Source organism: Scophthalmus maximus, chromosome 13, assembly GCF_022379125.1.
Source record: "Scophthalmus maximus strain ysfricsl-2021 chromosome 13, ASM2237912v1, whole genome shotgun sequence".
Lineage (NCBI taxonomy): Eukaryota > Metazoa > Chordata > Actinopteri > Pleuronectiformes > Scophthalmidae > Scophthalmus > Scophthalmus maximus.
The window spans coordinates 1660001-1675907 of record NC_061527.1 but is presented as its reverse complement, the minus strand read 5'-3'; the positions used below and the strand labels follow the sequence as shown (position 1 = coordinate 1675907).

The 15907-nt window shown below is 46.4% G+C and overlaps 2 protein-coding genes across 2 annotated transcripts in view; both read left to right on the top strand.

Annotated features, from left to right (window-relative positions):
- The window catches only part of zc3h3 (zinc finger CCCH-type containing 3), a 59558-nt gene extending 53911 nt beyond the window's left edge, over nt 1-5647 (top strand). Inside the window, exons 10-12 of the mRNA XM_035647517.2 lie at nt 2458-2630; nt 2705-2862; nt 5355-5647. Of these exons, the coding sequence (XP_035503410.2) occupies nt 2458-2630; nt 2705-2862; nt 5355-5386 (363 nt within the window). The 3' untranslated portion in view covers nt 5387-5647. The remainder of the gene's footprint in view (nt 1-2457; nt 2631-2704; nt 2863-5354) is intronic.
- Nucleotides 5648-11514: 5867 nt separating this feature from the next.
- mafaa (v-maf avian musculoaponeurotic fibrosarcoma oncogene homolog Aa) lies at nt 11515-14365 on the top strand. The gene has a single exon (XM_035647518.2). The coding sequence runs from the start codon at nt 12469-12471 to the stop codon at nt 13408-13410; it is 942 nt and encodes a 313-aa protein (XP_035503411.2). The 5' UTR covers nt 11515-12468; the 3' UTR covers nt 13411-14365.
- The last annotated feature ends 1542 nt before the right edge of the window (nt 14366-15907 follow it).

Sequence of the window (15907 nt, the reverse complement as noted above, 5' to 3'; positions counted from 1 at the left end):
GAGGACGTATGGAGGAGGAGGTTTGCTCTTACAGTCAATTGCTCCCGACACTTTTTTCGGTTTTTCTCTCACATTTGGGTAAAGTGCTTCAGATTTTACGTCTTGCCGTCCCGTCTCACTCTCCGTCCCCACGTGACGACTGATGTGCATGTGTCGTCTCGTAAGTGGTGACCAATAAAAATATCATAATCCTTTATCAACAGGCGTGTTATGACTCCATCAGTCTGTCATGTCCTGTGGCACCTCTCCCATGACCTCGGTAACCGATCACCTGAGACAAACTTTCGGATTCTTTTTTTCTTCCGAGTTGTCCGTTTGTCCGTCACGATATATCTCAGCAATTTACACAAATTTGTCACAAATGATCACTTGAAGTCAAAGGTGAGCGAATTAGGGTCTTGACATCTTAACTGTCATCCCGCAGGTCAAAAATACATTGTTAGTAGAGCTGCAACTAACGATTATTTTCATAATCCATTAATCTGTCGATTATTTTCTGGATTAATCGATCAGTTGTTTGGTTCATAAAATGGTGAAAAGTGTCGATCGTGTTTCACAAAAACCTCAAGCAGATGTTTTGTTTTGTTCACACACCAAAAATATTCAGTTTACTGTCACAGAGGAGCAAAGAAACAAGAAAATACTCACATTTAAGAAGCTGAAATCTGAGAATTATGACTTTTTTTCATTAAAAAAACTTGAACCGATTAAATGACTATCAAAATAGTTAGCGATTCATTTAGTGGTCGATTACTAATCGATTAACTGTTGCAGCTCAAGTGGTTGCCTCCGTCAGGAAGGTTACATTTTCACCGCTGTCCGTTTGTTTGTCAGCAGGAATTACGCAAAAAACTTCTGACCAAATTCACACAAAACATGGTGGAAGGATGGAACATATGGGCCTGATACTTGACTCTGATTGGTTGTAGACAGTCGTGCGTCTGACGTCTGCGTGTTGTCAATTCGGCGGGAAGACTTTTCTCTCCGGTTCTTTTTCTTCTTCTACGACAGCTCGCTGCGTCAACATCCTGTAATTGTCCGAACCAATCCAGAAAATAGTTTTCTCGCTTCTAAAGAGCTGAACCGCGGTTCTGTTTGATCCGGACCCAGACCACCTCTTTTGGTCGGACCACGTTCTGGTCCGTTGGTCCTGGAGGAAACTTTCACACCTGCAAATTTTGATCCGGACCAAACTGGGCAGGTGTGAAAGTTTCCTAAATGTAGTTTCATGAGGAGACTGTTGGGCCTTGGCAGAGGTCTGAGCTCTACTGAGTTCCACTCGGGTATAAATAATCATCTTCAAGTTTAATTAGTTTGTCGCTGCCATGGAAAAAAAATCACGTATTACGACTCACGGTATAACGGTGACCTGATGTGGTCAGCAGTGATGTCAGATACCGAATATTAAACCTCCTCGGCACCGGTGGCAGGTCTGATGTGTGTAAAAAAACCGCAGCCCTATAAGATGATCCAGAGAAAACGTTTGACAGCGAGCTGATCCCCCGGCCGCCCTGGCACCGGGGGGTGGGGGACGACACGGGTGTGAGGGGTGGCGAGCCGGGGGACGGGGGGGGGGGGGAGTCTGGTGGCAGCGAGTCAGGGGGCTGCTGGGCTCCAGGGAGAGTTGACCAAGAGTCCACTGCGTTCCTGGAAAATCGATCTCCAAGATCCCTCCTGCACCCACCACGCACACACACACTCCCCCAAAATACACACTATCTCTGGACCAATCTGCTTCCCAGTCCCGCACTCGTCACCCCTCCTAACGCACGCACGCACACTCCTCGCGGGCCTGCACCCCCAGAGCGCATATAATTAGCTCTTCTGACAGGTGGGAGGGATCGGATCTCGTGGAGAATGAAGCCACCAATTTACACCCATATTACACTGTCACACACACTCGGACGCAAACATGCATGTGAACGCCGGCGCTCGTCTCATGCACAATGCTGCTGCGGCTCTGCAGTGACGCAGTGGACCGTGACCCACTTGCCTCAACGTGCACATTAAAGGAGAGGCTGGGGCGCTGACTTTTAAAAAAAGAGTGGGCACCTAATCAGGGGCTCGTCCCCTTTCCCCCCCCCCCCCACGAGAAATCATGTCCTGGAACGTGTCCTGATGTGCGGTGAGGTCATCGGACCAGGATTTGTTTGAATTCCAAATTGCAGAGAAGTGACTCAGAAATCACCTCCTCCAGGAGAGTAATGTGAAAACACAAGATACAAGTCCCTGTAATCGATGTCCTTACGAGCTGAAACACAGAAAAACTCCATTCAACACAACATGAAAGGCTTTTTCCGCTTCCTCTGTAAATGTATTTGTAACTGAGTTGACTTCAACTTCAAAAATCATATGGTTTATAGCTTCATATGGCATTTAATAGAATATACACCTTGTGTGTGTGTGTGCGCACACAGTAAAAAAACTCAAGCCTGATTTCCTGTGTCTCACCACCAGTGTAAGAAGAAACACACTCTGGTGTGTCCCGACTTCTCCAAGTCCGGCTCCTGCCCCCGAGGAACTCGCTGCAAGCTGCAGCACCGTCAACAACACGCCAAACGGGGCGCGAGTGGTGCCCCCACCCCCACCTCCACCACCGCGCCGGCCAAGAGAGCCCGGACCAGCAAGAGGTCAGAGAGGAACAGACTCAAGCTACAGTCATAAAACTTTGCTCCTGGATAATCACGTTTGTTCTTATTCCCAGGCCCTGTCTGTCAGTCGTCATGCCGGACGCCCCGCAGGCGGCCGCGGGGACGCCCGCCCCGGGTCCTCTGGCTCTGCCGTCCTTCATCTCCCTCTCCAGCTCCCCGGAGGAGCCCGACGCTCCGGACACTCTGCCGGCCGAGGCCTCGCAGGTTAGAGGTAAACAAAAAACACAGAACCCCCCGGTCGAGCGTTAGATCACGTCGGAGCGTCAGGCACTTTAAACGTGTCAAGGAAACGTTACATCTGGTGATTTTCAGATTTACCTTAGATAAAAAAATATATTTATATTTTGTCGTTTGCTCGTTCGGAGCTGGTGTAGCCCGAGACATCTACGCTTTCTAATCTCTATAATCTGTAAAATGACGTAAATTACGTCCAGGTCGTCCAAAAAATATAAGTTGTTAATACGAGGAGGCACTGTGCCGCTTTTCTTATTAAAGTTCGAGTGTCGTGTCTTGCGAATTATCCAAAGTTGTTTTTTGTTATCGGATCGTTCATGGTGGGGGGTGGAGGGGGGGGGGGCAGACAGATACTGATGATGCTCAGGGGAAAGGGAGGAGCCATGATGCTCAGAGGAGGTAATAATATTTAGGTTCTGGGCCTAAGAGCAGCACAGCTGAGCTCCCTGCTGACAGACATGACAGATAGAGGATTAGGAGAGAGGCCACCTCCCCCCCTCCCTCCTCCTCCCAACAGGCTGGACCATCCACCTGCTACTCACACACACACACACACACACACACACACACACACACTCCCTCTAACACCTGTTTTCAACCTGTTGGAGCCTGCAACACTTTACCAAACAAACTTTTACATTTTTAATTGTCATCTTATTCTTAATTGTATCTACGTTAAATGAAAACAAAATGAATATGAATCAGGACAAAAACAAAAAAAGTTACTTTATTTTACTCAATGATCAACAGTCAGGAGCGTCTGTCCTCAAGTTCACCCTAAAGAATATTATTATTTATTGACCTTAATACATGCATAGATACATGTAAGTATATTAAATATATTACAGTGTCACACTCAAAACATTTGTAAAAAAGAAAAACACACTGAAAAAGTGAGAAAGATCAAGAGAATAAGAACTTATAGATATGATCTCAATACTGAATTTTTCAATATCTGTCAAATAACTTGATATTCTGGGTTTTCATTGAAGAACAAAACGAAAATGATCATTTTATATTTTTAATTTCATCTTATTGTTATTTCCATCTCATTAAATAAAAAAAGATCATGAATCATGACAAAAACTAAAAAAAGTTACTTTATTTTACTCAATGATCAACAGTCAGGAGTCACATCTCTGCCCTCAAGTTATAACATTTTGACCAATATACAGACATACATACATACATACATACATTATACATATGTTTATATGATATTACAGTATAACATACAAAATCTGTGTAAAAAAGAAACACACTACAAAAGTTAGAAAAATCTAAACAAGAAGAACTTACAGATATGTTCTCATTCTCATGTTCATTTAAATTGTTAATTAACTCAAAAATGTCTGAAAATAACTTAATATTCTGGTTTTTTTTATTCTTCTTTTCTTTTAATTGACAGACAAAATGTCAGTGATCAGTTGGATCAGTTTCCTGCGGCTGATAGATGCATTTTTGATTTCATCGAGCCACAAAGAAAAACTTAAATTTTAATTCACATAATTTATCATTATAGAGTGACAACGATCTGCCACAAGATTAATAAAGATTCTTTAATGCAACTCAGAGATTTGGTGGAAACACACTGAACATTGATTCTTCTTGTTTTTGCCTTTTTTTAAAATCATAATCAAACTGAAAACTTTATGAATGTTTGTTTCATAAAGAAGAAAGAAAGAATCTGTCGTGCGGAATGCGGCATCGGGTCGCTTTCACTTTTCTTTTTCCATTCTTACATAATCCTCCTGCTCCTTCAAGTTTTATATTTAGTCTGCTCTGCCTGGAAACGAGCACGACCTTTGACCCGACCCGAGGCATCTCGACCCCCCGACCCTCCAGTCGGCCTTCAGTTCTAATAATGTTGTTGTGTGTATGTTTTTTTCAATGTGTGTGTGTGTGTGTGTGTGTGTGTGTGTGTGTGCGTGTGCGTGCGTGCGTGCGTGTCTCTGTGTGTGTGTGTGTGTGCGTGCGTGCGTGCGTGCGTGCGTGCGTGCGTGCGTGCGTGCGTGCGTGCGTGCGTGCGTGCGTGCGTGTATGTGTGTGTTGGTCCCAGAGCAGAAGAAGTTTTTCGATTTCTGAGTTTTGGTTCACAGTGACGTGTCCGCTGTAATAAATATGTCACAGTGTACTAAACACACGCTCTCACACACACACACACACACACACACACACACACACACACACACACACACACTACACCGCACGGAGCCTCATTACAGGTGGAACTCGGCCAAATAAGCTCCTCTTCACTTTGCATAGATTAGCTGTGATGTAATGTATAACTGACACACACACACACACACACACACCTTCATCCGCTCTCTTCCTCATTTACTCCTCAGCGGAGATGTCATCCGTCAGCGTTGGAGCAGGATTCAACACAGTTCCGCATGAGAAAACACACGCACACACTCTGTTTCTTTTTGTCTTTTCGTGTTAATCTCGTGTCTTTGCGTTCCGCAGAGAGGAAGCTGCAGATCAAACCTCGGCTGTGAGGTCACAGGAGCGGCAGCGGCGGCGGAGGTGAATGATTTCAGATTTCTGAGCTGCAGGTTTGTCCTGACGAGTGTTTCTGTTTCTCTTCCCTCTGAACCATTTAAACTCAGGCCCCTGAACGTTTTTTTTTTATTTTCCTCTTATTGTGTCTTCTACGACAACATCAGATTTAGTGAACGTGTCAAGTTTGGATGTTTTTCTCTTCAGGTTTTGTAAATTAAAGACAAAGATACAAAATAAAGTATTCAATCTTTCTGCAAGTCGTTTCACAGACTCTTTTTTTTCCCAACTTCTGAGTGTGTTTCGGGGCGGAGTGGTCACGTGACCCGGGCGGGTGGGGGGGCGTGTCCCTGAGGTGGTGACAGAGTCGGCGGAGGCCCCTCACTTTGAAGTCCCGGAGACGAGACACATGAGCGCACGCTGACTCCATCCTCACCACGTCAGAGGCTTCTCTGACGTCCTCTGACCAATGAACCCAATGGTTTTTTTTTACGTCCGTACATAAATTCATTTTTGGGGCCACGGCCACAATAATTACACTGTGTCAAAATGTTGTTTTGTTGTGATTCTGCGTTCACATCGAAGGCAACGCGAGAATTTCTTTCAGGAGTTTGTCCGCAGGATCATTTGTGCTTTAAATCGCCTGTTCGTCTAACAAACCTCCTCTGAACACACACACACACACACACACACACACACACACGTGAATGTGTTGAATGTAATAAAGTCAGTAATTGAGGGCGGAGTCAATATGCGCATTGCAAGAATATAAATATGAGAATTAATAGTGAGAACACAATATACAAAACCAATACAGACGAACCCGATTTGTGGAAAAAATATAATAATAATACGGTAACAAAAGATACATACATACATACATACATACACGTACATAAAAGAAAAAACAAGCCACCTTCAGTTAAAGAGTTCAAATATTGTGAGTGAAGCGGATGAAGCTAATTTCGTAAATTCGACTTGCGTCTTTGCGTTGACTCTCATCGCGCGCAAAGGTTTGTGTCGTGTGTGTGTGTGTGTGTGTGTGTGTGTGTGTGTGTGTGTGTGTGTGTGTGTGTGTGTGTGTGTGTGTGTGTGTGTGTGTGTGTGTGTGTGTGTGTGTGTGTGTGTGTGTGTGTGTGTGTGTGTGTGTTCACCTCCCTTCTCTCTCAGATGGATTGACGGCGGCGAGCGGAGATGGAGAGCTCGACACGTTTCTCAGAAAAGGCAGGAGACAGGAGGCCATCACTCTTCCTCCCTCCTCCTCCTCCTCACCCACGCAGCTCCTCTCCCCCGGTGCTGAAGACATAAGTGCCTGAGACAGATGTCTGCTGCCGCTTGTCTCAAACCCTCAGCGCGAGCTGCTGAGCTCGGCAAACTCTAATTAAGATCAATATTTCAATTTTTTTTTAGTAAAAGCACACGAGACGGAGAGAAGACGGAGGGAGAGAAATCTTCCTCGAGACGAGAGGAGACGAGAGGAAAGGTCAACTGTGATTCTTCATCGTGTGTTTGTGAGGTAGAGCAACACGAGAAGAGGGTGTGTGTGTGTGTGTGTGTGTGTGTGTGTGTGTGTGTGTGTGTGTGTGTGTGTGTGTGTGTGTGGGGGGGGGGGGTGTTTTCTCCTGTTAAGCTTTTCTTCTTTCTCTTCATTTCTTCCAGTTGAATTTGTTCAAAGCTCATTTGCAACGGTAAAAGTAGTTCAACTGCTCGTATATTCAATAATAACAAAAGAGAAAACAGTCAGATCATATCAGGACATATGAAATATAATTAAAGACACATTTGCAGGAGGACATTAGTTACTTATTAACCTAGGTCAATCTGGTCAGATACGAATAAGAAAACACCAGATCCATTTTGAAAATATGTCAAAAACAAATCCACCGTTAAAGAAAAGGAAAGATTTTTATTTGTGCGCACTGAAAATCTTTGTTATTGTTTCTGTTGACAAGACAACAAGTTCCTTAAAAGAGTTTTTTTAAACTAAAGACGTTTTCACACTTTCCTCCAAATCCTTTTTATTTTTAAGAATATAATCGATAATATTATTTTCACAGCATCAGCTGTTTTTCTTTGCACAAAAATGAGGAAATGGTCACGAAAACATTGGAGCGATGTCGGCTCACTGAGCTTCTTCTTTCTGACCAAACTCAGATGAACTCAGCTGTTCAGATCAGTTCAGTTTAGTTTATTAAGATCCCCATTAGGAATCTGTCTGTCTTTAAACAATAGCTACTCCATCTGCAGTCTCCATGATTTCATAATCACATACATCCATAACATTCGTACATCAAAACTACAGATTACAAACAGAACATTCATACTCACAACGTTACAACAATACGACACAATATTCAATTCCAACAATTCTCAATTCCAGTTCAACTCCAAAGAGCGTTTCAAATCTTCGAGATCATTAAGAATTCATGTCATCTGCAGCGGTCGACGCCATTTCTTGTGTAAATAAATACAATTTTAACTTAACTAACGCCGGGTGACCGGTGATGAGGGGGCAAAGCACATGTCCCCAGTCTGCCTTCCCCAGACTCTTGCGACACTGTCCCAAACAAATGAAGAAATAAAATATCCCAACAAAGGACCTTTTTTAAATGAGGCGACCTGAGGGCCGGACGGTCGTGGAGATGAACCTGCACAGGTGTCGAACGCCCTGAGCAGCAGGTCACTGGTCCCACTACCGGCCAGTGACTGCGTCGTGTCCTCCCCCCACTTCCTGTCTGCTCTTCACTTTCTCCGGTAAAATATAATAAATAAACGTTTCAATCTTCAACAGCGCGACCTTGTTGCTGGCATCTGGTCAGACTGCTACCGGAGAAGAAATCTGGTCCTTGTCAGTTCACAGTAGAGCTGCAAACGACGGTTGATCGATTGGTAATCGACGACTAAATTAATCGGCAACCGTTTCGATAATTGATTCGTCGTTTCAAGTAGTTTTTATGGAAGAAAAAGTCCAAATTCTCTGATTTCCGCTTGTTACATGTGAATTTGTTCTGGTTTCTTTGCTCCTCTGTGACAGTGAACTGAACATCTTTGGTGTCGTGGACGAAACAAAACATCATCTTGAGGTTTTGGGAAACACGATCGACACTTTATGACGTTTTATGGACCAAACAACTAATGGGTTAATCGATAATGAAAATATTCGTCAGTTGCGGCCCTAGTTGATGGAGCCACTGTTCCAGACTTTACTCTGCGATGACGGATTGTTACCAACGTCTCCAACGTGCGTTCACAAAAGTTTGAATTCCAAATGAAGTGACGTCGTTAATCTGGATTAAACTTTCGGCTCGGTTCGTTTGCAACCTGTCGATCGTCCGATCGTCCGCTCCAGTTATTAAAGTTGTTGGACAGTAGATGAGCGACCGGTTGTTTCTGTCAGGAGGGGGAACAATCACGAGTTGAAGGATTTTAATTGTTGTTTTCTTTTCCAATTCCATCATTTCGCTTCGTGTTCAACAAAGTGTTTTGTTCTTTCGGCTCGGTCCAGAGCCAAGTTCACCCACGTCGAGCCGAGAGAGAGAAAAACCCTCCCGATCACCACGACAACAACTGCGCCTGCTGTTCTCATGGTTTCATATTAACAACTAGAATTAAAAGAGGTGAGCGACAAAGAAAAACTGTGACGTGTGCGGCCTTCACCCCTCCACATGGACGACTGCTTCTGTTCTGGTGCGTGATGAACGTGTGAATTCGTGCTCTTGCAGGTCTTTTTCGGACGTTTCCTAACAAGCCAACGGAACCATGTGTTGTGGTGGAAACCGTCTCGATGGTTTCTCCGGGCTTCGTCCCCCAACTTCCGCAGCGTCAGACTTCGAGCTCCTGCCTCGGGTGAGTAAAGCTATCAACCAACAGAACTGTGTCGAAGTCTGACGAGAGCGGGTTTTACGTTTTTCTCATCTTCCTCCCTTTTCGCCGTCTGCGTTAGTGTCACGTAATCTGCCCGAAGACCCTTTTCATGGCAGCGGCCAGCGAACACGAGCGACTCGTTGTTACACGTGGTGAAACCACTTGGTTCCTGAAGTAAAGCCTCTGCCCCCTCCTCCGTTAACGCCAACATCTCTGCACATGCGAGCGATGTGCAATTAAAGCTGATTCCGCCACAAGCGGCATTAGCGACTTAACGGCGGTGACAAAAAGGAGAAAAAAAACCCCGCCAGGCCTCAGATAACCTGGAGCCCGCCTTTTTTCTTCTTCTTCTTTCCTTTCCCGCTCTTTCCGCGGCTAGCAGCTCGGCTCAAAGCTCGTCCGCCCGCCGATCCTCCACCTTGCTGATGTCCGTTTTTGCTTAAATCGGTAGAACTGCACTTGCAGCGAAGTTCCCAATATGCAGAAGCACAATAGAAAAAAAATAAACCCCTGACATCAGAAATTGATGTCTCAAGCCCCTCGGCCGCAGACGCCCCCCCCCCCTGACAATGAATGGACCACCGCAGATCTTCTTAAATGTGCCGTTTCAATGCAGACTGCTGAGCTCATGCGTTCGGCCGCCGCACGCCTCTTCTTAAAGTCTTCTAATGACTGCGCCGCACCTTCAACTTCAAATACCTCCTGATATGATTCTCCATCCCGTCTTTTTATCCTGCCCAGCAGATTGGACGGATGGAGGGATGGAGGGATGGAGGAGGGAGAATGGAGGAGGGAGGAGGGGAGGGCAGATATTTCATGGCCAGTTCAGGCGGGAAGTTAAGCTCAGCAGTTGTGCAACGTTTTCCTCTTCACATCTGATTTCAAAGTTAAACCACCTGTCTTCTTCTTCTTCTTCATCATCCTGCAGGCATTTTCTAATTTCCTGCAGATGTATCCCTCTCATCATATCTCTGTGTGTGTGTGTGTGTGTGTGTGTGGATGAGGCCCTGGGGCGGGGTCAAGTGGGTCAGGTGCAGCGGTGTCCCGGGCCGAGCTCCGCTCCGCTCCCTGTGGTGCAGGCTACTTATCACCGGTACCTTCCATCGACGTCCCGCTCGACAGACGCAGGCTCCACACGAGCATCATATCCAGTGTCCAGGACGCAGACGCACGCGCACACTGCGGCTTAATTACCTGTCGACCCCCGTGGGGGAGTGGGATGGGGAGGGGGGGAGTCTGGATTTGCAATTTGTGGTTAATTGCCAATGAAAACCCTGCAGACCACCGCCCGGGGACCACATCCAATCATACTTAACCCCGCCGAGCAGCAGCAGCCATGACGCGGCCTCCTGCAGGAAATGCAGATTGATTTTTTTTAAGCGCGTGGCCTTCAATCGATCAGTGATTGATAGATTTGGCGTCGTGTGTGTGTGTGTGTGTGTCTCAGGTGGAGACAAGATCTATTTTTGATGAAGCCAATGTGAGAAAGGTGCGTTTGTTTTTTATAGTTTTTATGAGTCACCACTAAGCATTGACTCTTTATTCATTCAATATTAACTTCATGAGATTTCATTCTTCACATCTGACTTCTACCGGACAAATCTCACCAATCAACTCTTTATCCTGATTTAAATTTTAAACATCAGCAAGTTTATTTTTTCTAATTTTATTTCATTATTTTAGGGGTCAAAGGTGAAAGTTTGATTGTCGGTTTTGCGTCATTACGGTGAAAAAAAAATCCATCCATCCTGGTTTTATGACAAACTCGATGAACGTGTTTCCTCAACATGTACATGTTCAGCACATCTTGGACAATGAGTGACGTCAGAAAAAACATAAAAAAACCACACATAACACATATTTAAAGACTGTGCTGATATTCGGTCTCTCATTCAAGAGTCTATAAAAACGTATTGTTCATAAGTCATCTCACACGTTCCATCGCTGTTTTTCTTCTCCGAGGATCCACCGGAGCTCTCGTGCGTCCCTCGCCGCCGTGCAGTTGCCGCTGCTCGGTCACTAGAGGGAGGGAGATCCGCTGCACCTGTTCTCCCTGGTGCGCACTCACTTCGGCCCCGCTCGGCTCTTCTCGGCCACAGGGTGTGTGTGTGTGTGTGTGTGTGTGTGTGTGTGTGTGGAGGCTTCTCTTCGCAATAGGAGAATGTCTCGCTCTCCTCCCATTGGCCCGTCGCACCTCTGTGAGGGCGGGTCGCCGGGAGGGCGGAGGAGGGTGGGGGTCCACGCTGTCTTTATAAAAGTGCGGACTCGTCGTCCGGCGCCTCAGTGACACGACGCGCGGCTGCACCGTGAAGCTCGTGGAAGTGAAAAGTGCAAAAAGAGAGAGAAGAGCATCTGGAATTTATCGCCTCTTGCATAATAATAATAATAATAATAATAATAATAATAATAACCGCACACGCGCGCGCGTCAGGTCCACAGCGCGCCCCGGTAAAGGGGAACCGGACAGGACCGTGGGGAGCCGAGCCGAGCCGCGTGGGGACGAGCCCCCGTCCTCCAGGAGAACCGTCCTGCAGCCCAAGATCCTTGTGAACTTTGAAAACTTCTGCATTCCGTGTTTGTGGATCTCTGGGACTGTTTTTCTTTTTGGCACACTTTTACGCACGCCTGCGCAGCGACCCTGGGACTTCCCGGTAGAGTTGTACACGGCAGGAACCGGCGGGGGGTTGATGCCTGGAGAGTTGCCCTGACGCACCGCGGGAGGGTTCACTCGCAGCAGCAGTGAAACCTCGAGTGGCGCTGCGGAGGTGACGCGAGGACGAGAACCGGAGCTGAGTCCGTGTCCGTCCAGAGAATCCAGCGCGGACTCGAGTTTCAGCCGGTCCCGCGGGGGGCTCCGGGGTATTAGAGCTTTGAAGGATTTAGACCCGGGATAAGTTGTCAACAAGCGGGAGGCGAACTGGCAGGTGGACAAGTTCATCTACACGCAGACGTATATTCACGCCACTATATATAGAAGTTGCGTTCGGGACGAGCAGCCTTAATAAGTTCCTCCTGCAGCAGCACCGTGCACCGGGCGTGTGCGTGTGTCTATATATATATATCTATCTATATATATATATATACACGCACGCACACACACACACACACACACACACACACACACACACACCGTTGATTCCGTCCGCGCGCTCTGTACCCGGGAGGGCCGCCCGCCGTCGGTTTGGCTGTGAGGGCGGGGGTCGTCGCATGGACTGACATGGCCACCGACCTCGCCATGAGCGCGGAGCTGCCCAACAGCCCCCTGGCCATCGAGTACGTCAACGACTTCGACCTGATGAAGTTCGAGGTGAAGAAGGAGCCGCCGGAGGCCGAGCGCTACTGCCACCGGCTGCCGTCGGGCTCCCTGTCGTCCACGCCGATCAGCACGCCCTGCTCCTCCGTGCCCTCGTCGCCCAGCTTCTGCGCCCCGAGCCCCGGCGCGCAGCCCAACACCCAGAGCCTCGGCGGCGGGGTCAACAGCGGCAGCAGCGGCGGCGGCAGCAGCAACAACAGCAGCGGCGGCGGCAACGGCCACGGCGGCGCTGGGAAGCCGCAGCTCGAGGACCTGTACTGGATCCCCAGCTACCAGCACCACATCAACCCCGAGGCGCTCAACCTGACCCCGGAGGACGCGGTGGAGGCGCTCATCGGCAACGCGCACCACCACCACCACCACCACCAGGCCTACGAGGGCTTCCGCGGCGGGCAGCAGTACGTCGGCGAGGATCTGTCCGCGGCCTCGGCGGCGCACCACCACCACCAGGGCCACCACCACCACCACCACCACCACGGGCACCACGCGCGCCTGGAGGACCGCTTCTCCGACGAGCAGCTGGTCAGCATGACGGTGCGCGAGCTCAACCGGCAGCTGCGCGGCTTCAGCAAGGAGGAGGTGATCCGCCTGAAGCAGAAGCGGCGCACGCTCAAGAACCGCGGCTACGCGCAGTCGTGCCGCTTCAAGCGCGTGCAGCAGCGGCACATGCTGGAGACGGAGAAGTGCTCGCTGCAGAGCCAGGTGGAGCAGCTGAAGCAGGACGTGGCGCGCCTCGCCAAGGAGCGGGACGTTTACAAGGAGAAGTACGAGAAGCTCGCGGGCCGGACGTACCCGAGCGCGAGGGACGCGTCCGGCAAACAGGCACCCGGCGACTTCTTCATGTGAGAGAGACACTGACGAGCCCCTCACGACCCCCCCACCCGAAACATCCCCTCTGACATGGACGTGTGTGTTGTTCTGCGTTTCTCATTTGAAACCAGAACGAGCGGTGCAGATGCGCACAGAAATGATCCTGGTGCGCATTTCTTTGCTGTTTTTGGTTGAGTCTTAAAAGTGTCTGATGTGGACACGTGACTGGTCTTATACTTCAGAGAGGAGGAGAAGAATTTGTCTTAAAACTTGGGGGAAGAAGAAGAATGTTGTTTTTTTAATTATTATTATTATAATGACGAATATTATTGATTGAGAGCAACACGCGCGTGTGTGTGTGTTTGTGAGAGAGAGAAGAGACATTTTCAAAATATTGCAAGTCGATAAGTTTCCTCCCACGTTGCCACCCTGCATGCAGGACATGTATGGTACCGGTCTTCTCCTCCCACGCGTATTGGGAAGCATGGCCCATGGTTCTCCTCCTCCTCCTCCTCATCCCTCCATCCGTTGCCCCGTCCCCCCCCCCCAAAAAAAGAAGCGAAGGACTGAAACTGAAAAACAATCTTCTGAACAACCGGACGCGTCGATCAGCTGCTGGTTTCAATCAACTTTTCTATTAATCTTAAAGAAGAAAAACGGGGGGAAAGGAAACTTTTGAAAAAAGAGATTTAACTGAGCCACATTTTAAGAGACTAGTAATTTATTTCCAAACCTGTACATAAATAATGTGTCGAGAGACCACGTGTTTCTTTTCTTCTCTCTCTCTCTCTCTCCCTCTCTCTCTCTTTAACGCGTTCTTTTTTTTGTTAGTTGCTTGGATTCTTCGACAATGTCTTAATACAACAAAACGAAAAAAAAGAAAAAAGAAAATGTTTGTATGTCTCAGCATGCAAATCGTCTCTTTCTCCTCCTCCTCTTCCTCCTCCTCCTCCTCTTCCTCTTCCTCCTCCTCCTCTTCCTCTTCCTCCTCCTTCTCTTCCTCCTCCTCCTCCTCCTCTTTCTCCTCCTCCTCCTTTTCCTCTTCCTCCTCCTCCTCTTCCTCCTCCTCCTCCTCCTCTTCTTCCTCCTCCTCCTCTTCCTCCTGCTGAACACACGTGTGTGTGATGTCAAAGGTCAAACCTCTACTGCACTATATACGAAGAGATCGTTTCCTCTCATAGGACCTTTTGATGTGTCACTATGTCTGGAGAAAAAAAAGGAGAGAAAAAAGCCCGGATGTACATTTTCATCATGAGGTGTTTTTTTATCAGATGGACTCGCTGCTAAAACTCTATGCACACAAACCTGGTGATTTGAGAAGAAAAAAAAGACTCGATTCTCTCTCTCTTCTTTATTCTTTCTTTCTTTCTTTTTCTTTTTTACTTTCAATATTTGTAGAAGATGATTTGTTTCTCTTCTCTGGGGCCTGCGGGTTTATTCTTAACACAACCCCTCGTCATTGTGTCCACGGTGTGTGTCTCTGCTGCCTACTGTAGATATATCAAGTGCAATATTGTGCAGAAGTGGCGACGTGTGCAAGAAGAGCAGCTGGAAAATGTGACATTTAAAAAGCTCAGAGGAAAAAGACAACAACCAGGAAAATTCGAAAAATCTCATTATTAATTGTCTGCATCCAAATTTGAATCTTAATTCTTCCGATCAATTTAAAAAATACAGCTTTTTTTAATTAAATGTAGGTGAAGAACAATTTCCCCTTGAGTCACATTTATTTGTTTTAATTACAATTAAATTAATTTGGGGGGGTTTAATTGTTGTTAATTTTTGTAAAGACAAAAATAAAATGAGGATAATCTTCTGCACAGTGCTGTCGATGTATATCTGTACATATTAATTTCTATATTTATTCGATGAACGTGTCAACAGGTGGAGGAAAAAGCTACAAAGTTGGAAAAAAACCTTGAGAATCTTTGTTTTCATAATGTTTAATAAAAAGTTCTGTCCCAAAAAAACATCTGTCGCGAGAGGAGATTTTTTATTTATAATTTTTTATTTATATTCTGGAAGAGGAGCCGAACTTCCTGCCTCTGAATTATTAAAAACTCTGGATGAACGTCACAAATGTTTTATTTTCATTTTTTAATCCAGATGGTTTTTCCTCGCAATTTTTTGGGAATGTAGATTAAAAATACAAATTTAAAAAATGAATCTGAAATAAATCGTTTCATATAAAAGAGGCCGATTCTGTTCAGCGACCTGTTTGTGAAAGAAACGTCAAAAAGAATATCAGAGTGGTTATTTTAGGATTTATTAAAACAAAAATGAAAATGAACATTTATTCACTTTTAAATTGGAGCAAATATGTCAAATTATTGATTTGAAAACGGCAGAACATAAATGCGTTGAGGGAAAAACTGGAGATTTTAAAAAAACTGTAATATGATGATGTTTTTATTGCTGCATATTATATTTTTATCAGGATTCTATTTCATCTACGGAGGCCTGTTGGTTCAAAACGAAACAAACAACAACGTTTCGACCATTAACGAACTAAATGTCGTTGTTTTTTTTCTCT